This window comes from Arachis ipaensis, chromosome B1 (assembly GCF_059453495.1).
Source record: "Arachis ipaensis isolate K30076 ecotype BB chromosome B1, ASM5945349v1, whole genome shotgun sequence".
NCBI classification, from domain to species: domain Eukaryota; kingdom Viridiplantae; phylum Streptophyta; class Magnoliopsida; order Fabales; family Fabaceae; genus Arachis; species Arachis ipaensis.
Window position 1 is genome coordinate 77,551,681 of NC_142436.1, and position 27,078 is coordinate 77,578,758.

At 30.1% G+C, this 27,078-nt stretch overlaps 5 protein-coding genes across 9 annotated transcripts in view; 1 reads left to right on the plus strand and 4 right to left on the minus strand.

Annotated features, from left to right (window-relative positions):
- The window catches only part of LOC148577127 (putative WD repeat-containing protein C2A9.03), a 99,927-nt gene that overhangs the window by 13,024 nt on the left and 59,825 nt on the right, over nucleotides 1–27,078 (plus strand). The gene's annotated exons all lie outside the window — the stretch shown is intronic.
- Nucleotides 776–4,518, minus strand: LOC148577130 (ACT domain-containing protein ACR4-like). Of its 3 annotated transcripts, XM_088501505.1 has the most exons (7): nucleotides 4,283–4,518; nucleotides 4,146–4,191; nucleotides 3,923–4,037; nucleotides 3,766–3,833; nucleotides 2,132–2,764; nucleotides 1,471–1,575; nucleotides 776–1,381 (listed from the first exon to the last, which is right to left on the minus strand). In XM_088501505.1, exons 1-7 carry the CDS (start codon nucleotides 4,354–4,356, stop codon nucleotides 1,007–1,009), a joined length of 1,416 nt encoding a protein of 471 aa, XP_088357631.1. In that variant the 5' UTR covers nucleotides 4,357–4,518; the 3' UTR covers nucleotides 776–1,006. The 3 variants fall into 3 exon arrangements, with proteins under 3 accessions (XP_088357631.1, XP_088357633.1, XP_088357632.1); XM_088501507.1 differs by lacking the exon at nucleotides 3,766–3,833 and having other exon boundaries at nucleotides 2,132–2,748; XM_088501506.1 differs by lacking the exon at nucleotides 3,766–3,833 and having other exon boundaries at nucleotides 2,132–2,751; nucleotides 4,283–4,495.
- Nucleotides 5,709–9,819, minus strand: LOC107635626 (glucose-6-phosphate 1-dehydrogenase 2, chloroplastic). The gene is made up of 10 exons (XM_016339146.3): nucleotides 9,108–9,819; nucleotides 8,456–8,685; nucleotides 8,262–8,356; nucleotides 8,024–8,138; nucleotides 7,660–7,865; nucleotides 7,426–7,575; nucleotides 7,228–7,348; nucleotides 6,909–7,138; nucleotides 6,602–6,802; nucleotides 5,709–6,320 (listed from the first exon to the last, which is right to left on the minus strand). Exons 1-10 carry the CDS (start codon nucleotides 9,313–9,315, stop codon nucleotides 6,065–6,067), a joined length of 1,812 nt encoding a protein of 603 aa, XP_016194632.1. The 5' UTR covers nucleotides 9,316–9,819; the 3' UTR covers nucleotides 5,709–6,064.
- On the minus strand, nucleotides 10,579–13,407 carry LOC148577131 (uncharacterized). The gene is made up of 4 exons (XM_088501492.1): nucleotides 12,503–13,407; nucleotides 11,947–12,187; nucleotides 11,240–11,357; nucleotides 10,579–11,119 (listed from the first exon to the last, which is right to left on the minus strand). The coding sequence occupies exons 1-4, from the start codon at nucleotides 13,171–13,173 to the stop codon at nucleotides 11,028–11,030; spliced, it is 1,122 nt and encodes a 373-aa protein (XP_088357618.1). The 5' UTR covers nucleotides 13,174–13,407; the 3' UTR covers nucleotides 10,579–11,027.
- On the minus strand, nucleotides 21,261–26,063 carry LOC107635620 (protein LAZY 1-like). Of its 2 annotated transcripts, none has more exons than XM_016339140.3 (5): nucleotides 25,903–26,063; nucleotides 25,704–25,773; nucleotides 24,098–24,978; nucleotides 22,982–23,180; nucleotides 21,261–21,611 (listed from the first exon to the last, which is right to left on the minus strand). In XM_016339140.3, the coding sequence occupies exons 1-5, from the start codon at nucleotides 25,906–25,908 to the stop codon at nucleotides 21,592–21,594; spliced, it is 1,176 nt and encodes a 391-aa protein (XP_016194626.1). In that variant the 5' UTR covers nucleotides 25,909–26,063; the 3' UTR covers nucleotides 21,261–21,591. The 2 variants fall into 2 exon arrangements, with proteins under 2 accessions (XP_016194626.1, XP_016194627.1); XM_016339141.3 differs by having other exon boundaries at nucleotides 24,098–24,954; nucleotides 25,903–26,035.

The window sequence follows — 27,078 nt, forward strand, 5'->3', positions numbered from 1 at the left end:
GTTATTGACTTATTGCTTTGTGCAGCTTCCAAAATATTGCCACGTGTATAGATAAAACTCTTAACCTTATTGCATGAATTCTTCAATGAGTTAAATAAATTAGGATACCGTTTGTTTTTGAGGTACTGTGAGAGAGAGAGATTGAGAGACTGAAATTTAGTATTGTATTTGTTGATTTAGAGATTGGTATTAAAATTTTTGTCTTTGTCTCCAAAATTTCAGTATTTTATAGTACCTCTAAGAAGTAGGAACACAGAGGACTAAAATTTTTAGAGATAGAAATTAAAACTTTAATAACATTTTATACATAAAATACTCTCATTTCAATTAATTAATTCTAATTTTACCTTTTGTACAAATTAAATTAGAGTTTTATTTTTGTTTTAATTTCTATCTCTCATTTTGCACCAAACAAAATATTAAAATTTATTTCAATCTCTGTCTCTTAGTCTCTGTCTCTCAGTTTCAGTCTTTCCGTTTCTGTCTCTCCATCAAATGTTACCTAATTGTAATAAAAATTAACTCTTTAGGTATAAAATATGTGTTAAAATATGATATATATATACAAAAAATAATCACTAAATTTCTGTACAAATATATATTATTAATTTATTTTTAATATGTATTCTGTATTTTAATATATAATTTATATAAATGACAATTTTTATGATTAATTTTTTAATATATATATAACATGATCGAAAATAATTAAAAAAAAAAAGAAAATGAGAGATTTATTAAATATGCTACAAATAAATATGCCTACTACATACACCAAGCTCTATAATCTGACAAATTGATTACAATTTTATACTAAAAAAGATCCAAAGAGATCAACCATAAATCATTACAATAACAAATTGAACAGAATCAATTTACTATTTCCTATTTTCTTTCTTTTTTTTCCCCCCAAGTGTACATAAAATACTCACCAGAAAAGTGAATATCACACACACACACACACACACCTCTTATGAAATTACAACATATAATAATATGAAATAGTTCAAGAAAAAGACCCCATAAAGCTTTTGCAGAAGAACTTGACAGACCTCATTTTAAAAAGATTAGACAAAGAAAATCTTCCACTCTCTTGGGGTGTTGTATCCTTTGATGATGAGAATACATTCATTACATTGTTATTGTTATCATTATTCTTGACATGAAGTATGGTGAAGCCAATTTCTTTTCTAACAGCTTCAATTGTTTCAGTCTTAACAGGAGCACCATATGCATCAGCAACATAGAACACATTCATGGCTTTACAATCTCTTGTTGTAACTTCAGCACGAATTACTGAAAATCCATTCTCTCTGAATATTCGAGTTACATCTGAGAGAAGCCCAACTCTATCTTCACAACAAAATTCTAGTTGTATGCCCTGTAATAATTAATCAAGTATTAATTAATTAATATGTATCAATTATAACAAACAGGTTATATTAGAAAATTTAGAATCCATTATAGTACTTCAGAAGTTCTTCTTTTAATAGCAGCTTCCAAGCAATGAATCACTCTTTGCCTTTCTGCTTCAGAGCTGATTGGATATCCATCTATATGCCTTATATAATATTCCTGTTACAAAGGAAGAAAAAAAACTACTAAAGTGAATGTTGGTAATTGGTATTGATCCGTTCGTTGCCTATAATTCGGCTAAGCAAAACTATAAATCGGAATCCGGTTAAAACTAAATACACATGTGCAGGAGTACGTGCTTTGCTCTCCTAACGAACTTATCCTATACAATCAAATAACTACGTGCCAACTCAGATGGCACAAGAATCTCTCCGCAAATCTCTCTAAAAAAGCTCACTAAAGAGCAGTTATCACATAATTAGACCCACTAAGTAACAACTCCACAATATCAGAGTAATCCTACCATAACAATTCTATAAATATATCCATTCCTGACATGAAAGAGGTACGTTATTCATTCTGAATAACTCATATTTATCTTCTACTTTTACTAACTTGAGCGTTGGAGTCCCTTTGCAGGTACCCAACGGCAAACACTAACAAAACATGCTATACCTCGGAGTCTATTTTCACACAGGAACAGGTATGATAGAATTAGCAGGGACAAAACTACTAAAAGTATTTATCAATTACATATAAATATGAATTCAGAAACCTGATATGCCTCTGGTCCTTCAGCAATGGCAGTTCCATGGTAAACAACATACTGCATATCAGTGAGAGTGCAAACAGCATCAAAGAGCAACTTTGGCCTATCAAGGCACCTCAAGTTCACAACCGTGTAAACTTTATCAGCACAATAATCAACAGTCACAATTGGTTTCTTCTTGTTACTCTCATCACTTGTTGATCCATTACAATCCTCATCACACGTGTCGTAATCTCGATTAGCATACATCATCTGGTGCAGCCTCCTTTCCTTGTGAGTTGATCCAACAGAGACAACAGCAGTGTTGGCATCAACACCACCACTCTTGTTTTCTATGTCCCCTCTAAGAACATAGAACAAGAGCTGCTTGATCTTTGCAAGATGTTCAGGATTGTTGATTGGCAACTTTGTTGCCTCATCAGTTATGTAAAGAACTGATGCCATTCTTGAATTGTGTGTCCATACTTCTGCTGCTAACACATTGCATTTAAGGTCTGCCAGGATGGCGAAAATCTCCGAGAGTAGTCCCGGCCGGTCTTTTCCGGTTAATTCGATTGTTGTGTGTTCTAAAACGGATTCAACTTCAACTCCAATGGATCTCCTAAGAGCTTGGAAACCAAAGGCTGCTGGACCAAGTGACTAAGATGAGTCAAGAGGGGAAACAAAGATATCAGTATATGACTTATGGTTTTAAATTGTGATTAGAGTTCTAAATAGTATACAGTTTATGCAGTCTAAAACTATTTAGCTAATTCAAGTATGAGAACTAATTACTAAAGTGGAAACTCATATGCAATTATCTTCATGTAAAGTTGTTAGTTGAGATCGTTAGATAATAATTTAGCCAAACATATCAAATCATCTAACGATTCTTAATTAACAACTTCATATGAAGACAACTACACATGAATTTTCACTGATTACTAATTAGTGCTTCTTGTATTGTTGGGTTCATTTTCAATATATTTGTGATCTAATATGATACAAATTGTTCATAAACAGAACCATATCCTTTTTCCCTTGTATCCCATTTCTCATTTTGTATAAAAGACAAAGATTAGGAGCTTAATGGTAGGACTAGGAGGTATTCAATGTATTGCATCCATGTTCCATGTTCCATGATGATGATGATGATGATACACATATTATATGTACACCAAATATTAACTAACAATTAGTCAATATGTATCTTTTTCCAAAGATAGGAAGACTCAAATCCGCGATCTCTAGATGAGTATGGAGAGACTATGTCATTTGAGCTATAACTCGTCCACTATAGAAATATATATTTGATATCTAATCATTTTCTTTTAATTATATTATTGTAAACAAGTTTGATTATTTTAGTAGCTAATTATTTAGTTGTAAAAATATGCAAATCACAAAACATGTAACATATATTTGATAAAGGTCTTATAAAACACAATAGTATAGTTTTTGCTCATCATAAAAGAAAACCAATAAAATTAGATATTAACAAAATAAGAACAAAAAACTATAGATAAGCAAAATAAGAAAATAATTAGATGGGCTCACGGCCCAAGCCTGCCCAAACCCGAAACACCATCTTTTAACAGTTTGGTGGGTCAAGTGTGGCCCAGTTTTCTATCTCAACAAAAAAGTTGGTTATTCAAATGTACCTGTTGAATTCTGTCGGCTAAATTATCTTCAAGAAGCTTATTCCCATTTTGATCCGTACAATGAAACACTGGATTTTGCATAGTGGTAGTTGAAGCCCAAAAAAAAAGGACAAAAAATATATAAAAAAAAATTGGAGAGAATTTAGAAGCTTATTACCATCCATAAACCATTCTCCATCAGAGGAAATGTAAGCTCTATTTATAATGATGTTCATATCAATCAGAGTTTGAACCATCTTCAATAATATCCCACACCTATTTGCACCATCAACCTACAAAAAATTCAGAATTTCAATTAAATTCAGTGTTTTTTGATGACCCTTTTGCAATGCTAAAAGGATAAACCCAAAATTTTCAAACAAGCTTTCAAAATTTGAAACCTTTATCAATGTGGCTGTTTTGCTAGAACTGTTGTCCACAGTTACTCTGGAAAAAAAAAAAGAAGAAGAAAAGCTCAGATTAAAGAACAAGAATATAAACTAAGGAAAATCTTAAAACAATGGTGTTTTATTTTGACCTTGGAGGATTCATCCGAATGAGAAGCTTCTCAAATTCATCGTCCGTAGGCATAGAAAAGTACCGAAAATCCATTTTGGGGTATGGCTACGGAACAGAGCACAACAGAAGTACAGAACAGAACACAGTACGAGGTGTGTTGTGTTGTGATAACGATAACAGAGAGAGAGAGAGAGAGAGAGAGAGAGAGAGAGAGGTATACTGATATACTCTGTTTATTTTGTGTCTTTTTCTTTTTTTTTTCTTTGGTTTTGTGTGTGTATTTATATTTGCTGTTTGGCTTTTGAGATTATTATTTATATATTAGCAGAAATTATGAAAAAGTTCATATCATAATGAGTAATTATATGTATATAAAAAGACTATATATGTTGATAATTTTTTTATGATTTTTATTGGTTGATATTATAAAATAACTTTATAACATATTTGATTACATTTGATAATTAAATAAGAGTATTTAGTTGGATGATGAAGTGGTGGCTGTCTCCTAAGTAAATTTTATTATTATATTTATCTTAAATTGATGTGATGTTAAAAGAGAAAGTTATTAATTCAGTCAAATATTTGTTATGAGAATTAAGTTGAGTGGAATTCAAAATTTTTTTATTTCATTTTCTTGAAAAAAAATGAATAATAACACTATGGCAACAAAAAATAAAGGAAAGACTTGTAAAATGAATATGACGTTATGAATAGTCCAATGTGGCATTTAATATTTCTGTGGTATATTTGGTAAATTTCTAATAACATTTCTAGAAGAAAAAACTTAGGATGTGTGGTTGGAACCCAATTTCTCTAACATGTTTTTTGTCAAAAGATTATGAAACAACGTAGGATGAGTTGGCATACATTACAAATATATTAATGCAAATGCAAATATGGAATGGATATGATTTTCTCGTGTCCTTCTTAATCCTCTCGTGCCCTTGAATTCCTGTCACAACTCACAAGTAATTCATAATATTTGTAATGCATAAGAAGCATTACATAATATATGTAATTCATAATATCACATGTTATATTACTTATAATTATTTCACATTAGCGGTTATTTCTCAAATGAAAAATAACTTGCTATTAATTGTATGAAATAATTGTGTTTGCAAATCTACCAAAATTCTCTTGAAATGTAACACATTTTGAAGTTGTCTATAAGAGGAGATTCAAAACTAATTAATTAGTTGTTGTATATAAACCAAAAGGACAAATAGTGAATTATACTATTGAACAAATATTATAATATGCCATAAGATATTAGTTTGGTTGAACATTATTTGTTCTCTAATATTATTATATTAAGTAGATTTTTATAATGAGTTTGATTTTAGTACGTTATAAACATGTTATTTTTATTTAAAAGCGTTACTATTTCTTTTAAACTGTTATTTTCTCTCATAAATCACGCTTTTAAAATGTAGTTAAACAAATATTCTGATAAAAAAATATTTTTGACATCTTTACTAAAGTAGGCACCTACATTAAATAGCTAAAATTGATTGGGAACTACATCTGCATGAAACATCTTTGAACTCCTATTTCTTGCACCCTAAAAAACAGATAATAAAAAAAAAAAGAATTTAAAATCTAAACGTTTTATTCTTCTGCTTTGATGCTTTACATGAATTCATGTATGCCTCAAACCTATCTTCTAGGGAAGCAACAATGATAATAATAGTATGAGACAAGCTGCACTTCAAGAAGAAACCACAAACCAGACATTTGCATTATAGCTAACATCCGAGGCTGATCGCGACTGCGACAGACGAAAAAAATGTCACGATCATTGATCCATGTCTATCCCAAGGTCACCCCACCGGACATTGTATCGGGCGGCAAGATAGTGAGCGCCAACCGGACCCCGACTACCATAAGGATAGTACTCTGGAACTACCCGTTTCTCTTCTAGCTCCTTCAATACAGGTGTAAAGAGTGACCATGCAGCATCGAGCTCATCGCTGCGTATAAAGAGTCTTCTTTCTCCTTCGATGGCATCCAGAAGTAGCCTCTCATATGCATCTGGAATCTCCTTCGAATATCTGAAATAAATAAAAAGAAAAGGTCGGCTTAAATGATCAAAGAAAATGACCATTACAAATAGAGTCTGAATTTTCACAAGTGAGGCAACAAATAAGTTGGAAATCATAGAATCATGAATAGTGTGTAAAACATTAATGTTGACATTAGATCAATGTGACATTAAAATTTTTCCATGACAATGTAAGATGGTAACATTAATAAGGTGTCCAGGTATAATATAAACACGGATGAACTTCAGGGGTCACAAACTAATTTTTTTTTTCAAGTAAAAAGAAAATACCTTGCTGCATAGTGCAGATTCAGATGACTGCGGTCCAATTTCATTCCTAGACCTGGAACTTTGTTGTTGATCTTCAAATAAATAGCTTCATCAGGCTGTACTCTTATAACAAGTTCATTCGTGGCCCGATCAAGATCAGTCCCAAAAGTCCGATTGTACAAGTTGCCTGGCACATGCCTGAACTGTACCCGTATCTCAGCTCTGAACCCAAGACAAAAAATTACTTAAATATTTTTAAAGAAAAAAAAATATAATCAAAGAATAGAGGTGGCATCGAACAAACACAAGATCTATTTCTTCCACTAACCCCTTTTTGTGTAATGCTTTCCCAGCCTTCATCAGAAAAGGCACTCCGTCCCATCTTGCGTTATCTATGAAAAGGGCAGCTGCAGCAAATGTTGGAGTTAAGCTGTCCTTCGGTACAGTTTTGTCATCCGTGTATGCTGGATATGTAACACCTCCTTTGGTGTGACTCTTGTACTGCCCTATAACCATAGTCCCAAGTTCCAATGGTCTCATTGAACGAAGAACTTTAACCTGACATCCATTAACCAGTTGAAACACTGGTGATGAGAAAATTTAACATTGTTTTAAACAACTCAAAGCAAGATGTATAACGATGAGACCTTTTCATTTCTAATATCCTCTGCATCCAAACTAACAGGGGTTTCCATTGCAAAGAGGGCTAGTATTTGAAGTAAGTGATTCTGCATAATATCTCTTATGATACCATAATTGTCAAAGTACCTGCACAGATAAGTAAACAAATGAGAATCCCTTCTATAGATTAGAAAGTGTGAATGAAGCTAAGGAAGAAACAATACCCTCCACGCCCTTCAGTGCCAAAATCTTCTGAGAATATGAACTGTACATTTCTTATGTACTGCCTTGACCATAATGGTTCAAAAATGAGATTTGAAAATCTGAGAACAGATAGATTTTCCACAAGCTCTTTCCCCAGGTAGTGGTCAATCCTGTATATGATTCTCCATGATTTTAAGTAGTGAAACTTACAGTCTGTAAAGTAGTAGATTACATAATCGGTTTAGGTAGAAAACCTGAAAATTTGATCCTCACGAAGATACTGCTTGAGCGATTTTGTTAAAGCAGCTGAAGATTCTGAATCTCGACCAAAAGGCTTCTCAACAATGACTCTTGTCCAACCATTACCAGAAGATGCTGATGAACTGGCACATTTTACAGCATCTATGAATATGTTTGGAGGAATTGATAGATAGAACAGGCGATTAGAAGCTTTCCCATTCTACAAAAGCAAAAACCAGATGGCTAAATTAAGATCAGAAAGAAAAGCTTAGAAGAGCATACATAGAATGCAAAGAAAAGGATAAGTTCATGCATCCTTCATATGTTGATCTTGAGTTCTTGACACAAATTAAAATGATGCGCCATAATTAAAATTACCTCATGTTCCTTAAGCTTCTTGTCCAGCGCTGCAAAGTTTTCCTGAGAGTCATACTGACCAGAATGGTAGAAGCATCTCTTAAGAAACTCATCCATCTTTTCACCGCAGTTCTCTCTGAAAATCAATAGAATAAATTTTCATACATTAAACATGTTTCTTAAGCATGACAAATAAGGAAATTAAGTTAAATAATACCAGCGTAAATGACTATAAACAATTGGTAGGTATAATGTCTACCTCTTATCAATTCTACAAGTGAGAGTCTTGCTAACCATGGTTCTCAGTTCAGCATCAGTCATCTTACTTCGAGCATAACCAAAGATGGTGAAGTGCTATCATAACCATAAATCGAACATTTACTTCTCAACCATGCAAATAGAACCAAATATTTCAAAAACTACGTCAGAAGCCATGATAAAAAAAATTCCAACCTTAGGAAGACAATCCTCATAGTAAAGTGCAAAGAGGGCCGGAAATATCTTCTTCTTAGCAAGGTCTCCAGAGGCTCCAACGACAGTAATACTAACAGACTCGTTCCCATTGTTGTAAGAGCTGGCTTCAGCTCGAGACTCCTCCGCCGAGGTAAATGACAATAATTCAGAATTCAAAAGCTTCTGAGTAGTGTCAATATCAACAGGGACTGCGGCAGCTGTGGCAGCACCTACATTCATGTGCTATTTGCATATTAAGACTAAGGATTCTCCAAACCACATAACACAACTAAAATCACAAATTCCCAACCTATCATGTATCATCTCATGAAATTGTTGCTATTAGTATTTCGTCTAAGTTTCTTAGAATCATTGCATTACCGTGTTCAATTTGGATATGAATACACACTCCTAACTTAACCATCTAGGTTAAAAACGTAACTTCAGGGGAGAAAACTAATTAAGTAAATAAACATTCAGCTAAGAGAGATCATGAAAAGCGTTGTGGCATGCTGAAAAAAGAAACAAACAGCAAAGATTCGAAATCGGAATCAACAAACAAAAGGGTATCAGAAAATGACAAACTTTCAAGAATACAAGCTAAGTCAAAGGAAATTGCAGTAGATAGCGTCAAAACCGATGAGGAACGAACCATCGCTTTGTTGTGGCTGGTGGGTGTGAACGGCAACCTCGTTGGAATCTGACTGAGATTTCAGGGACACCTTAGCTGCAAGGAACCGCTTCGATGCGGAAGACGACAGGGTCACGTGCTGCGGCACGTGACCGAGCTTAGACGATGGCGAAGAAACAGGTTGCAGCGAAGGGTATGAGCGGCAATGCGTCGAACAGATGGTAGCCATGAAATAGCGTTGAGCTGTTGCGTGCTTTCGAAGAAGTGTTTGTGTTTGCGTCAAAGGTTAAGAGAGAGAGAGAGAGTTAATAAGAAGGCTTCGGAGAAAACGAGGGACACCGAAGGAGGGGAAAGTGTGTGAGGGAAGGGGTTAAGGATTAAGGAAGGTTAAGATTAAGGTTAAGGCCCTTGAGATCTCCGAAAGGGTGCTTTCAGCGTTGTCCCTTTTGCAGAGTTGGAAGAGAACAATGCGCTTTTTTGTTCCTCTGATTCGGTAGTTAGGTTGGCCCAAACCAAAAGGAGCCACCATAAATAGATGTTTTTAATTTTTATTGAGGTTTGCAATTTGCTATCTCTACCACCCTTCAAAGATCAAACATCAATTTGATTTGTCAATGGTCTCAACTTTTGTGATTTTGTTGACCCTGAACTTTTCTTCAAGTGATTTCTGGTCAATTAGAAAAAAAAAAAAAAGTGTTATGTATTACATAGGTTGGTTTTGCCCCCCCCCCCCTTTTTTTTTTATCTTTTATGTAGTTATATATTTGTTTTATGCTTGTTATTATCATCTAATAGTATTATATTTACACTAGTTTAGGAGTTAACTGCATGGCATAATTTTGTTTAGACTATTATCTAATTATATATTGTCATATTAGCGACTATAGTTGACTATCTTGTCTTATTTAGAATGGATTGGTTTAATTTAAACTTTTCACCTATTATTTGTTGTTTTTATCAAAAACTTAAATTGCATCAATTAGCTATGAAGCCATCAACTTTTGTTTTCATTCAGGTACGCCAACATTACTATTTATTTGTGTAGTCCTTTTCGCAGGTTTATATGTACAATTGACAATAGTGCACTATTCGGGAGAAAAAAGAATTAAGGCTTTTATGGTATTGAGTTGTACCACAATATTTTGTTCTTTTCTTTCCTGAGAACTAAATTTAATGGGTCTAACCAATCAGTGCTTCCAAAGATCAAGAAAGAAATTATTCTGGACAATAAGGACCAAGACTTTCAGAGTATTCAATGAATTACTCTAAGAACCATTCTTTCTACTCCTTAATCAGTGCTTCAATGGCACAACTCCTTTATTCCTGAAGTAATAAGAAATGACTATGTTGTCAAAATGCACTTCCCTTGGTTTGTGACACAAACATCACCATCAATTGCTGGCGCTTTTGATTTCATTCAATTCAAGAAATCCACTCGGATGTGACATTCTCTGCTGGATTGAAACTTTGAACTAAAAAGTTAAAAAATGACTATGATGGCCAGAAAAGAAGCCACTTCATTAAAATTGGTGAAAATATAAAAAAAAACTGAGATACAATTCTTCCGTTTTGAACAACACACTACCTAGAAGGTACACCTCTAATCCACTGAACTCAACAACATGAACAGCAAAAAAACAGAAGCCGGTGAAAAACTAGGGAAAATTACTCTAGGGGGTAGTAGCTCAAACTCTGCAGGGCAAAACCTGCTAACTCAACAAATGTCACAAGAGTCAAAGATGATTGATTCTAAATGTCAGCAACAAAATGATGAATGCCTAGGCAAAATGAGATCCTCCTTGAGGCCAGGAATAGTACTATCAGGAGAACCAGAGAGATGGCAGGCCAAACATTTTTCAAGAGGCGCCATAATAAATAGGGCGAAGGAATTCTACTTCTAAACTCATTTGTCTACTCCACAAAATTGCAGGCCCTGAAGCCTCACAGTACAACAGCAACCTTTTCTTGCGAAACAAAGGCAGATGGATGTGCAATAAGGGGCTCATAATGGTCAGCTCCAGCGCCACACCAACCTGCAATAAGGGGAATGGAATTACTTAGAAATTTCATTAGGAAACAAACACCATGGGAAGAAAAACATGAAAGGGAAAGCATGAGCAAAAATAGTTATGTACAATCTTGTTCTGCATTACCTGTTCCTTTCATGAAAAGGAAGAAGGGAAGCTCTGTAATTTGGCTCCTTGGACGGTGGGGAAGGAAGAAAACACAATTTTCTTCATCAACCATGGCATCAGAACCATGTGCTTGCACCTGAAGATGATAACAAATTCAGATGGAGAGTTTGATGATGGATAACCACTCACAAACATGTACATAAAGTTATATTCCTGTTCATATAATTGATCCTTCGGTATATGTCTATATCATTTGTTACAATATCAGGAGCATGCAACAAATACACGATGACAAAAGTGGGAAAATAAGAAATTAGGATCTCCACAAATACACCATTATAAGGGTCGTTAAGCAATGATATCAGGTCACAATCAAACCTGTAAAGAGGAGAAGTATAAAATTCAACAAGCAACAAATGCGTGATATTACAATTTGCAAATAAAAGCATCACTTCAACATCCGGAAAAGAAACAAATAATTGGATGTGTTACATTTTACACAGGTCTAACACAATAATATCCACAGTAGCAGGCCAAGACTCCAGTTACATACTATTAAATTCAACTATGCAGTGATTCATCAAATTATAATACTATAAAAAATAATGCAACAACTTGCATCAACAAAATAGTTAGAAACAACACACATATTCACATAAGAACCTCTAAAACATGGCAACATCTCTGTGGAATATCAATCCAAAAGCTCCCCATATTTTTCTTACCACATAAATCTCACGCTTGAACTCAGTTGCAAGGCACTCAATAGCAATATCATCACCGAAAGCTGCAGCATGACCTTCTCTGTTCTCATCTACAGATAACAAACCTTCCTCAGTATATTGCAAAGTGATGATATCATATTCATCATCAGCAGAACCAGAGATCAACATGTATTTGGCCCAACTTGGACCATCATTCACCGGAATACACCTCTCTTTGTAAATAGACTCTGCCGCCATTTCTCTTCAATCATAAAACCAAAAAACACCACAAAATAAAAATCACACAATGGAAAAAAAAAAAAAAATCCACCACAATTGAAATTTATAATTAAACAATCTTCAAAACAAAATATTCGGAAACGATTTCATTTCTTATTTTCAAGCTCAAAAAATAAAATGTAACAACAGAGATTGTCAAAGTAGTTTCACCTATGCAAAATCGAGAGTAGGCTTTTTTTTCTTATTTATTCAATGTGTTTTTCTACAGATTTTTCTTCAGCTATTCGAAATCGATTTCCAAGAACGAGCGAATCGTTAAGAAAGAAAGAAGCGATACCTTTGCATGCCGAGGTGAACGAGCTCTTCGATGGCCGAATCGAGGGCGAACCTGTCCTCTTTCTTGGCCAACAACTTCACCTCTTGAACGACGTGAATCCCCCAACCGTTCTTCAGATCCGGCGAGTACATGTGCCGGATCGCGTCGTCTATCGCTTCTCTCTCCTCAAATCCCGCAGATCCAAGATCCTCCAGAAACCTTGCTACCGTCCTCCGCCGCAGCTCCCGCACGTCGAATCCGCCGTCGTCGTCGCCTCCTAACATCGCTTTCCGCGACGCCGTGAAGAGGCAGTTACCGTCGGAGGAGACCTCGCCGCCGTGAGAGAGGCGGAAGACGACGGATCTGAGAGAAGATGACGACGGCGAGGAGGAGGAAGACGAAGAAGAATCGTCATCGTCTTCCTCATCCTCCGGCGGTGGCTTCCATAGTACGCCTTTAGCGTGCAGCCTCTGTAAGTGGCGCCGCTGCTGGTCCTCCAGACCTATAACGTCCTCCCAACCGCCGCCGACGCCTCCAACGGCGGCAACGTTGGTCGGAGCGACGAGATCTACAGTTCCGATGGCGTCCATCGGCGCCGTAGATTTCTGATCCCGCCAAGGAAGAGCCGCTGACGGCGAACCTTGGAACGGTTCGGCGGCGACGGTGGTGGAATCGCAGAGAAGCTTCCCCATTGTTGCAGAGATTCAATGTGTGTGGAATAACGGTTTTTCTTTTTGTCTTTTTTTTTTTCTTTTTCGAATTTTTTTCGGTTTTCTTGGTTTGTGTGGTTTCAAAGGTGGGAAGAGTTGCAGAAGAGAGAGAGAGAGAGGAAGAGAGAGAGTTAGGGTTAACGGATAGATGGACGGAGCGGGAGAATGAGACACGTGGATAAATCTGAACGTTAACGTTATTCTGTCCTTTCTGACTGTTCCTCCTCACTCCGAATATTCTATTTATATTTTTTTCTTAATTACCGTTACCATTATTATTATTAATATAACATAAGATAAATTATTATTATTATTGTTACAAAAAATCTATTATTATTGTTACAAAAAAATCTATAAAATCCCTAATGAAAAGTTTTTGTCTAAATATACTTATTATTAGTTCTCCACCAAAAAAAAAAATTATCATTAGTTATAGTTATTACTTTATAATAAAATTGTGAAAGAATAGAAAAAGAAAATAGGAAAAAATTTTATTAATCGTTAATTGATTGAATTATGAAGATAAAATTAAATATATTGATTGAATTATGAAGATAAAATTAAATTATGAGTTGTAAAATTTTTTTATTGTTGTCATAAATTAAGGTGAAAGAATGGTTTAATAGTTTATGTTTAGTTGTTTTTTTTCTTACTAAAATTATTAGTTAAATGTTGACCATGATACTAACTAAAAAAGAAAAATCTAAAAAAAAAAATAATAAATTGCCTATGAAAGAAAATAATGGGTGAAAAATAATTTAAAATTCTAAAAATGGTGATACAAATTATTAAGTTGAAACTCTTAATTATGCTGATATTCAAATAATTAATTTTGAATTATGATACCTTTTTAAATATATTTTATTATTATAATAAATGTAAAAAAATTAAACTATTTTATGTATATATTAAACTTAGTTATTAAATATATAGTGATTAATTAATTTGATAGCTGGTACATAAACATTTTTTTAAAAAATTATTAAGTTCAGTTAACAAAACAGTGGTATGAAAGATGAGGCTGAAAAATACAGAATAATATTAATATGAAATAAGTAGTCATATTTTGAAAATAGTTGGGTTATAATATTGGCCACGAAACGTGGTTGTTGGGGTGGCATATTCTCAATGCTTCATTGGTGGACCAACGATGATTGGAGGCTGCAACACCATCAACCATACCCCATATGTTTTTATTATATTGCATTTCGACAACTCATTTTTCTCATGCTTCATCATACTCCCACTCTGTTTCCTTCAACCTCAACGAGAAAAGGAGCTATTAATAAATGGATAATATTAAAAAAACAAAAAAAGTCAAAATTTATTTTATTTAATTTTTATTAATTACTACAATAATAGAATAAGATAGTCATTCGTTTTTTATGGGGTACAAGATGGTTGAAAATAGGTGTAATTTAACTTTGTGATCATTTTTTACGAAAAATGTATCTATAGAACCGAAATAAATCAATTTGATCAAAGGGAAATGATTAGGCAAATAATATATATATAAGTCAAACTCAAGATCTGAATCATATCTATTATTATCATGGAAGGCGTTACTTGTGACGTGAAAATTTACATTCATTTGTTTTTTTTTTTTTAACGTAAATTTAATAATTAAGAACTATTAAATGGTAATTTAATCAAATTTATTAAATTATCTAATAATTTTTGAATATTAATTTCATATAAAAATAGCTGGTCCTTCAATTCATAAGATTTTAATTGAGTTAAATTTTAAAGTAGTTCCTAAACTTATACTCAAAGTTCAAAGTGATCTCTGAAGTTAATAATTATTTAAATTTGTCTCTGAAATTGTCTTCTGAGACTCATAATAGTCTCTAAACTAATTTTTGTCCATCATTATCATTGAAAAGGATTGAAACGATGTCATTTTGTACTTAAAAAAACTCGTTTGAGTCCTCCCTCTCTAACCCTACTATTTCACGCTCAACACTCAACACTACTTTCTCACTCACAACGGCAGAGGCAAACTTTCTTCAACCCTCTCTATTGCCGTTTCTCGCTGGCCTCCGTCTCGATGCTGTGCCGCTCGCCTCCCAACCTAGTCTTTTACACTCCTCAATATTCTTCTTCTCACCACCACGAAGATCGAAGTGCTTTCTGACTACGCCGTCCAGATTTCGCACTTTCTCATTGTTTTCAAGCGCTCAGTCAACCGCTCCCATTCCTCTGTCGTCACCGTCATCGCTCTCAAGCGCGCTACACTTGCCGGCAACTCCAAGGCCCACCAACAGCTCCACAATAGCGGCAGCTTTCCATTCCTCTCTACTCGTAGCCGTCTACACTCTTCTCTTGTCTCCTCTCTGTGTTCCTCTACATCCTTTTTTTTCTCAGCGGACAAGGTGAGCCCTTTTTTTTTAATTTTTTTTAGTTATTTAATTATTATTGTTTAATGTTTTGGGTGATTATTGCTACTGCTGATTCTGTTTTAATGTAGCTACAATGGTTATTTTTTTGTTATTTGTTATTCTGTAATTATTGCTATTTTTTTGTGATTGTCGCTATTTAGGTTGATTGATGCTTTTTATTTAGGTTAATTGATATTTTTTATTGTTGTTGATTTTTTGTGTGATTTTTTGTGATGGTTGATTTTTTTAACTCTGTAATTTTTGCTGGTTATGATAATGATGTTGTTATTATGAAGTTGAAGAAGAAGAAGAACACTATCAAGAGAAGATAATTGGTGAAGATAATTGAGGATTATATTTTTTTTTATAAATACAAAACGACGCCGTCTTAGGAATTAGAATTTTTTTTATATAAATACAAAATGACGTTGTTTCAATCCAATTCAGCTCTCCAATGACAATGATAAATGGAAATTATTTTGGGGACTACTATGAGTTTTAGAGGACAATTTTAAGAATAAATTTGAGTAATTATTAACTTCAAAAATCACTTTAATGCTCAAGTACAAATTTAAAAACTACTTTAAGATTTAACCCGGTTTCGATTGGTTATTATTTTATGTAGGTATCTCCATGAGTTATGGATAAAATTCCATCATTTTTTTTACATGAAATTTCATCTTCTGTATGCAAATATAAATAAATTAGTTTTGATATAATCACATGTGCGTATTGATAAGTTTGCAAAAAATTCCTTAAAAAAAGTTTACAAAAAGTTGATTGGGCCACAACTTAGCTCACAGTCTAATAATCTTTTTGGATTAGGCCCAAATGTGTATTTAAATAGTAAAACATAATTAAATGAATACATTGCTAATTAAAGGGGAAAAAAACAACAACAACAAAAAATGGACATAATTCTTTGTAGGAGAAATTGCTAAAAAAACTTTTAGTAATTTAACTTCTTGAACGTCTTAAATATTATATTTTATATCAATGTAAATATAGTTGCACAATCTAGTATTCTTATATTTGGATGTAGCCCTCCATTTTAATGCTTAAACATTAAACATTTTATTTTCGTCAATTTCTTTAAGATTTTAATAAGGTTCATTTTTTAAATAGTTCTTATAAGATCGAATATTGTATTCTTTAGTAATTATTAGACAAAATTTTAACTCTCTATTTTGTTATATTTTATCTAAATTGTTAAGATTTAAAATGATAACTTGTTAAACAAGTTAACCATATTTAAAAAAAAATTAAATGAACTACATATTATTTAAAAAACAAAAATAAAGCCTATGATATGCCATTTATTTAGTATCTCTAATTGCAAGTTACTATCTAAGAATTACTTACAATCACTCTTATATGTTCAATTATCATAGTTATATCAAGAATCCATAAATATTATCATTTTTTATAATCCTAAACTATAGAATCTAATACTAAAGTAAAACATATGAAAAATAATATGAAATAAAAATGTATGGTTAGAATGTAGAAACCTCTTTATGAAAAGAAAACACATATCTAGACGCATACAGAATCTAACACAGTACATAAAATTCTTTAGACCACAAAATTATATCCTTTGTGTAAAGCATCTGCAAAATAATTTAACATGTTTGTGTCTCCTGAGGTATAAGAACATGTTACATAGTATACGAACATTACACTTATACTTAGAACTTAGAAGGATTTTTTCTTGTCAGTGGTTGCCTAGGAAACTTGTGTGTATTATTATGTGACAAAGGTCAAGGGAAACACACTATGCCTAGGAATCTATCAAGTATCTTTAGGGTGTGTGTGGTTCAAGTATTATTTTGTTACAAAGATTCCATTCCCATGGAAATCAAAGATACCCAAAGGAAATGTGGGAATTGAAATGATGGTATTCTAATTCGTTGGAATCAAACTTGTTTAGGAATAATTTTTCAAACTTTGAACCAAATATGGGAATATGATATTCTCATCTTAAAATTTCTAAAAATTATTTATAATTTCTCCGACCACACACATCCTTACAGTAATTGTATTAAGATTTTTTTTTTCTAAAAAAAAGAAATATCTCTTTGAAGGAAAATTATTATGGAACATAAACTTTGAATGAGAAGACAAAAGCATAAACAAGCAAAACATTTTTATTTTAATGTAAAATGCATCTAATTTTTTATTCAATCTAATAAGAGTTTAATTTTAATACACTAACAGTGTAAAAAATTTATACAATAATTTAATAATTGGACTCATAAATTTATTTGGATTACTTTTAAAATAATGAATTTAAAAATTAATTATTTTTACAAATATGATAATATATAACTAGTTATCTTGAATTTGTAGAATTCTTTTACACTGAGTGTATGTATAAAAATTAAATTTAGCAAATAGTACTAAAAACATATAAATACAGAGAAAAGCATAATTTTTCTTATTTTTATCTCAATAATTCTGTAAGATCCTCTGAAAATACTTACTAGATGGTAAATACTATTTAGGGTTTAAAGTAGTCTTTTAAGATTTTTATTTTAATTTTTAGGAGCATTATTATTGTATTGAATGGTTGGTTCTTGTGTAAAAGCTAAGCATGTAATATTAAAAGGATTTAAGTGCTTACCCCTAAATAGCGTTGATGTTAAATCAATTGTAACTTTCTAACAACCGGTTTGTCACATTATGGACATTTTTCAGAATAGTGCTCTTATTGTCATTGGTACGATTATTTTTATTGGTCAATCATTTTTAGATATAATTGAAATAATAATAGAGATTGAATCAAAATCAAAATACATTACACTTCTAAATTAATCATCTAAATCTTAATATTAGAATAATTATTCGTACATCTAGTGAAATAAACATTCAATATATCAATTATTCACATTATTTAGTATTTTCATTGTCTGTCTATATTTTTCTTTTTAAAAATAAAGTCTTTTACATAACCAAATTTAATAGTTACAGTAAATATGCATTTTTTTGTTCGTCTTCGTATCCTTTCTTTTTTTTTTCTTTCCTCTTCATACATTTTTTTTTCTTTTTTAATTGATTTTTTTCCTCCTCTTATTTCATCATTATTATTATCACCGTCATCATCATCAATATCGTTTTTTTTTCTTATACGTTTTTTCTTATTCTTATTTATTTATTTATTTATTTATTTGTATAACTTTTAAAATTTTACAAAGGAAAAAAATAAAAACAAAATACAAAAAATTATAATCAGTGACGGATTCAGAAAATTTTGGTAGTAGGGCAAAATTTATATAACATCATAATAATTTTTATAATAAAAATAATATGTGTATATAAAAAATTAAATATTAAATTATCTATTAACCATTATATATATGTGTATAAATATATGTATTGTTTAACTTATTTTTAATATGTATTTTATATTTTAATATATATTTTATACAAATAATTATTTTTTATGTACATATAACATGATTATTGTTATGATTATATTTTATTATTGTAAAATATAATTAGCTTTCAAAATATCTAATATATAAATTATAATACTAAAATAGTAATTTAAATAATAATATATAATTTAAAATTCTATTGTTTTAGGTTTTCTATTTTAAAAAATTAAATAATTTTTCTCTTAACACTACTATCAAAATTTCTCTCTTTTTATATATATTACTAAATAATTATATAGAAATCCACTTCCCAACGCAATTAGAAGTCGACTCTTATTGATATTTATAGTTAAAAAAGTTCTTTCAATTAATATAGTTGCTATGCAAAAATTAAAGCTAATTTAAAAAGAAGATAAATAATATTCTTTTGAGTTGATTTTTAAAATGGAACACTAATTTCGTTTAAATTTGAGAATTAATTATTCTAACGAATTTCTAATATAAAATTTTTAAATTGACGATTAAGTACCAAAAACATAGTAAAAAATTATTGTGGGGTCAAATTTAATAATCTAATGGGGGCAAATAAATATTATTATCATATACTACTCAAAAAAATTTTAAATCGTAGTGGGGGCGCTTGCTCCCACACCATTGTACATAGAACCGTCCCTGATTATAATGATAATGATGATAACGACGGCGATAAAAAAAATAATATTACAATTTTTTTATATAAAACACAGAAATAAAATAAAAATGAAAAAGAAGAAGATATGTTAGGATCGGAAAAATTTCAGTACTATGGTTAAAAATTTTCAATGATATTTTTAAAAAATTTCGATGCTATTTGATTTTAATAACTTTTAATTTGTTAAGAAATTTTCTGTGTCACTATTAAAAAATTTAACTATCAAAATTCAAAAATTTTTTGTGTTAAGTTTAAAAAATTTTGATATTATTTTTCATCATTGTCATCATCTTCTTATTCTTCATCATTGTCGTTATCTTTTTCTTTTTTTTCTTCATATTCTCCTTTTTATTTCACTTTTTCATATTTTTTTTTGTTTTCTCCTCTTAAAAAAATAAAAACAAGAAAAAAATCAAACAAAAAAAAAAAAACTACAATAATATTAAAAGGAGTAGAAACAGAAATAAAAAGATGCATCAACAACATCAGCAATAGAAAAAAGACGAGAAAGAGAAAATATTAAAAAAATAAAAAAATACAAAGAAGTGTGTAATTCACGCACATTTTATGTCAATAATTTTTGTTGGGTTAAACCAATTTAATTAGACTTAATTAATAAAAATACTTGACTGTTTAGCGAAACTCAAAAATATATAATAAATTGTACGTGTATTAATAATAATGAGTATTTTGGTTAAAGTACACGAAAAATTAGCTATCATATTAGCTATTGGCATAACCAAAAAATAAAATATTAAAACTAAGTAATAATTTTGTATTTATACATAAATATATAATTATTGGTTTAATAGTTAATTTTTTATGTGTACGTAATTTGTTCGTACTCATTATATATACAACATTATTATATTTTAATTTTTATTAATAAAAGGGTAAACTATTATTTTAGTCTTCGAAGTTTAGGCTAAATCCTAATTTGGTAGCTAATGTTTTAAACATCTTATTTTAGCTAATCTTCAAAGTTTCACACAGAGTCATTATTATTCCACTTTTAAATTTGATATGACTGAGTGACGTGAACATTAACAATAATTTTAGTTAACTCATTTTTTTTTAGATGTTAGAGAAACATAACCAAAATTTTTTTTATAATACTTTATCTTTTCATTCTTCTTTTCGTATATAACCTCAAATCCTAATAATTAAATATCAACACTCCAAAATAAAATAAAAAATCATTTATTGTAGTAACTGCTAGAGGATCGATTTAATTTTACTTACGTACTGAAATTGAATATTATCGCATCTTAAATACGTTAAATGTTCGTGTCAGATTTAATAATAAAAAAATATTAAACTCATTTAAAATTGTTTGAGATTAAAATAAAATATTTGAAATATTACAACCACACAAATAAAAAAATGTGAAAAAAAAAGAGATAAAAAAAAAAGATATGTATGTATAAGTCAAATTATCATCAACCATGTTTTAATTTAGGTAGATCATTGAAATAAATAAAAAATAATGTCATATCACCGTCTCTCAAATGAATATAATTATAATTGAGTTCTAAATCTAATTAAAGTTAAATTCCAAATCATTAATTGGTTCCAAATCAAGAAATTAAACTTGAGATATTTAGTGAATATATAACTCAATAATTTCTTCATGGTATCCAAACATCATGTGATTGTATAGATAAATTCATGATTACAAGAGAAATCCTTACAGTTTCACATTGACCACCACTATGAGGTAGACAATGAAGATGCATGATCATGACTACCTCAATTATTAACTTAATCATCCCAATTAAGTTGCTTAGCTTCTTCTTCTATATATGATAATAACAACAACAATAACAAATAAATAAGTTCAATAATGTATGTTACAACTTATTACAAGCACTGATCATGATAAATAAATAATCATAGTAATAAGAACATACATATATAACATCTTAGAAACCAGCTCAAATTCCACCTTTCCCTTTCAGAGCTCTAGAACTAAGTCTGCATTGCACACAAAAGTAAATTAAAAAATTTAAAAATAAAAATTATATGCTACATATATATTCATTATTATTATAGTAAAAATTAAGAGTGTGTTTGGTTTTTATTTTTTATTTTTTATTTTTAATTATATTATCTTTTATTTCTAAAATTTTGTAAATAAAAATTAAATATTATTTTTTTTTATCTTTTTTTTTATGTAAAATTTTCTAAAAGCATAAAATATTAAAAATAAAAACAGACTCTAATTTTTTAAACCAACAATTCACTAGAAAAATAGTAAATGAATAAAGATTTAAGAGAAGCAATTAAGAGAAATGCTAGTTGTTATTTAATTTTCAGTCTTTATTCAACATTTTTAAGGATTTATTATTGTTTTAATTAATTTAAATATCTACTTTTATGTATTAATTATTTAAAATATCAGAAGAATTACTTCTTTTTTATTTTCTATTTTTTCTAAAGACTGAATAAAGAACAATATTTAAATGATATTTAATTGCACTGAACAATTAATAGCAAAATAAAAATGAATTAATAGAGAATGATATTCGAGTTAGGTTCGAATTTCAATAGTGTGAAAAATGAAGTGTTGGGAGAGTTTTGAACCCTAGTGTTTGACCAGACTTGATCTCCAAATATTAGTGGTTGATATGAAAGTGGGGATCGAAAAAGAACAATTGACTAACCAACAAAATTATTTAAGACTTTAAGATTGCAATGATGAAGTTTCGGTTTTTTACCACATGGTTGCACATCCAATAATGTTTCAACTTGAAACAACAAAAAATTAAAAGTCATGTTGTAAAATCATGTTAAGGAGTGCATGTGACTCAGAAGGTTAAACCAATAGCTACCTTACAAATTAAACTTATGGTGTTCTTTTTTTTTTACAAAAAATAAAAAAATTCAAACTTACGACGTCTAAATGAATATAGAAAGATTATGTCATTTGAGTTATATTTTTTTTTACTAAAGATATGAGACTCGAACCCACAACCTCTTGATTGAGTATGGGGAGACTATGTCATTTGAGCTATTACTCATTGGCCATTTGAATTATAATTTATTGACTTAAACTTATGGTGTTTTCATCTATTAGAATACTGTAAATTAATTTGTACCAAAACTATCAATAATATTTAAAAAATAATAAAAAAATTTCATCCGTACAGTTTTAAATTCTCTTATTTAATATTTATTAGTTATTACTAAAAATAAATGTGATATCAAATGTTATATGTATAAAATAATTTTAAATATTATTTCTTTAATATTACCGAAATATATTTATTTATGAAAGTACTAAAAAAATTAGAGTGATAATTATTTCGAAATGAAGAGAATAGTGTATTAAATTTGATACTTACAATCTGCATCTGTTTTGATCCAGTGCTCCCTGTTGATGAATGAATCTTCATTTTCATCATAATCTGGATGAACTATTTCACTACCTTTGATGTCACTCATAATCTTCTTCTTGTTCTCATTTTTTCGGTGTTGTTTAGAATATTTATGTGCAGCTGTTGAGCTTTCTGGATGAACTTTCTTGCGAAACATATGCAGAATCTACATATACATGCCAGAGTTATAGTTAAAAAAAAATTATAAAATCTATTATAAAAGGTAAATAGTATATACTCTTACATTAAAAAGATGTCATAAAAAATTATTATAATTTACTAAAATTTGTAAAATAGTAAATTCCTTAATAAAAACTCCTTTAAAATTGACTAATATTATACATAATAATTATAATATCTCTTGATGACTTATTATATATACAATAAAATTGTCAATTATATAATATATTATAATAATACAAAATACAAGAATAAGGTCAAAAAGCATGCAACATATTCCTTCTAATAATAAAGATATCATTATTTGTTACTATCTTAATACAATATAATAATAATAAAAGTACATATGATAGGATATATGATAAGTTATAGAACATGAATAATAAGGAGAATTTTATGGTGCCTATTAATTGTTGTCTAATTTTTGCATAATTTATTTTTTGTAGTAAGTTTTGAGTTTTTAAAAATAATTTATTTTTATATTTTTTAAATTAAATATTATTTTTTAACCCTTTTTAGTAAATAAACACCACTTTTTAAACACCATAGCATTCACCTAATAATAAAAGAGACTAAGTACACACTATAATGTCTATATATATTTACTTAATTTACTAAAAAAAAGGTTAAAATTAATATTTAATTTAAAAAATATATAAATAAATAATTTTTAAATATTTAAAATTTACTACAAAACATAAATTCGACAATTTCGACACGAATCTTATAAGGTGAAAACTCAGGTGAAGTCGATATCTGAGAGCCGTTAGATGAAAATTTAGTCAAATCAGTCAAATTATCTAACGGCTCTCAAGTATTAACTTCACGTGAAGTTTACTGCACCTGAGTTTCCACCATCTTATAAACATTAAAGAAATTGCTATAATAATAATGTGCATGTACCTTATTGAGTTTTGTCTCAGCAGCAGAGGAAGAAGAATCATTCATTGATGTGGAGTTCCTTGAAGAAGCATGATGAAGGATCCTTTTCTTCAGCTTCTCTTTCACCAAATTCATGGCAGACTTATCACCTTCCCTTTTCTCTTCCTTATTTTCATTATTATTCTTTGCGCACTCTTCAGCCAACTTGCTTCTCTGAAACAATTCCCCAAGTGAAGTTCTGTGCTCTTTCTTTGTCGTCGCCGTCGCCGTCGCTGCTGCTGTCATAGTCGAAGAAGAAGAAGAAGAGGTTCTTGTTGTCTCCGACAACTCAATCGCTGTTCCAAAGAGATAACCCTGGAGTGGACAAACAGAACCACCATTATTGTTGTTGTGAGTTTCTGTTATTGGTTTTCCACTAAGAGTGATTATGCTGACGTGGCTACTCCGTCCAGTGCTGACGTGGCTGTTCCGTCCAGTGCTCACGTGGCTGTTCCTTCCAGAAGAATAATAATCAATGCTAACGTCATCAGCCCCGAGAACTTTTTCAAGCTCATCGTTAATGAGCTTGAGATCGTTCTCGGTGACTTCGTCTTCTTTCTCCGTGATACTTTCGACAGAAATGGCGAAAGTCGGAGTGGATGTCGGGTCGGAAACAACCTGATCCGAGGAAGATCCAAGTGTTCCAATTGCTAAGAACCCAGGGAAGAGATCATCATCACACATAGAAGATGGTTCAATATAATAGTCTTCATGTTCTTTTGTTGAATCTATGCCTGCAAAGGATTTTCTCATAACCTTTTGGTTCATGTTCTTGAAAAGCTTGACACCATGGTTGTTTGGTTTGAGATAGTTTTGTTCATCATCAAGTGGTGATTGCCCTGAAAGACAATTGCAAGAGTTCCCTGTGACACAATAACAATAGGGTAATGCTAGGTAAACAAAAAAAAACAGTCAGAATTTGCCTTATTTAGCATTAATTAATTGTCACGACAATTAATTAATACTAAATAAAGCAAATTAGGACTGTTTTTGGTTGATTTTTTTTGTTACCAAACATTTCCGTAGCAAAAACAAATGTATATATGGGAACAACATGGGATATGTAATGTTTTAATTTGTGAATTTGACTTATTTTTCTTATAGTAATAATCCTAAAATTTTTCTTTTTAAATTAAATTTATTGAAACTATTTAGCTTTTTTATATTAATTTCTAATTCAAACTATTTAGCTTGAAGTATAGTTCATACTGTTTGAGTTAGATCTTCTACTATTGCAATGCATGCAAAGTAATTAAGTTTTCAGAAAAACACTCAGATATAGATTAAAATAGAACATAAAATACAAAAAAATATCCATTATAAAAAAATTAAAGAAAAAAAAAATTCGTCAGAAATCCAAATTTTAAACTAAATTTCTTTCTCTGTTTAGCACGAAAAATGATATTTGTATTATTTTTTTATACGTCTTTTTTATATATTATTTATGGTATAAAAAATAAATATTTTATCTTCTCTTATTTGTTACTTCTTATCTAAAATTAAAAATGTATAAGAAAAAAATAAAAAGAAAAATGCATATAACATTCATCTTAGAAGAAAAATATATATATATATAATATCTTATTACCTATGACCAAGTCTTTGAATGGTTCACTACTATTATTCTGGCGAAATTTCCTATGCATCCAGCCAAGTAACTGTATATACAGCAAAGAAATATAATGTAGAAACCAACTTAGAAAAAAGGGTATAGATTAAACTTGAATTTGCTTCTACTATAGGCAAAAAATTGATGAGAATAATAATATATTATATATAGATCTTACCTTCATCTTTTGGTGATGATGGTATTCAAGAGAAAAATCTTTGCTTCAATTCGCTAACTTGTATGTGAGGATTATTAGTTGAAGAAAGAAACTACTCTTTTTATCAAAGCTTAATATGATTGTAGTTTATAATAATAGATCAGAATATATAAGAAGAAATTGATGAAGAGTAGTGGTGATGTCTTATACATTATATTTGAGAAAAAAACATAGAGATACTTACAAATATTGTTTGCTGTTATTTCTCAACATTAAGTCAGCAAGTGGGTCCTAAACATTGCCATGCAAAGGTCCAATTCATAGTATAAGGCTTATAATTTTTTTTTTATGCATATGTTGTATGTGAAATTATATTTAATTTATTTGTTAATTCTGGAGTCCATATATAATAATTATTTTTTAATTTGTCATATACACAAGTTGTCTCATATCTTATGTGTTATATATATTTCAGCAAGCATATTGTTCAGTATTGGGAAAATATATAAATTAATTAGATTTATTTTATTTGTTATTATATATTAATAAATTAATCTTCAAAAAAAAAAACTCTAACACTTAAGTCAAAAAAAGTTCTGAAAATTTTAAAATTAGAGATATATATATAAGAATAGGTACATGTTAATGTTACAAATGTGAGGAGTGTTAAAGTTAGTCTCACATCAAAGAAAACAAGAAAGAGTGATGAGTTTATAAGATGATAGACCCATTAACTTGCTGTCTTAAGGTTTTGAGTTGGATGTGATGTCTTCTCATTTTATGTTATCTCACTTGATTCCTCTATTTAGATTTGTTGTCTCTAAAAAAAAAGTGATAAATTTAGTTAATATTTTTTATATTTTTAAAAAGGTTTAGATAAGATAATATACCTCTTTAAATATAAAAATATAATTCAAATATAAAGATATAAACTCATATTTAATTTAGAGTGTTACAAAAAATACAACACTTTTTAATGTATTGTATGCAAAACTGTATAATGCAGATCTAATTCATTGAAACGATATCACTACAGATCTTTGGTATTCTCTTTATGTCTAGCTCATTTGGTTCTTTTCCATTATGAGGAAACATTAGATATATGTAACAATATCTCACACATAAACAATTATCTCTCTTTAATAATGCACATACATTTTAATTTTATTATTCTTCCTTAACATAAAGATAGTATGT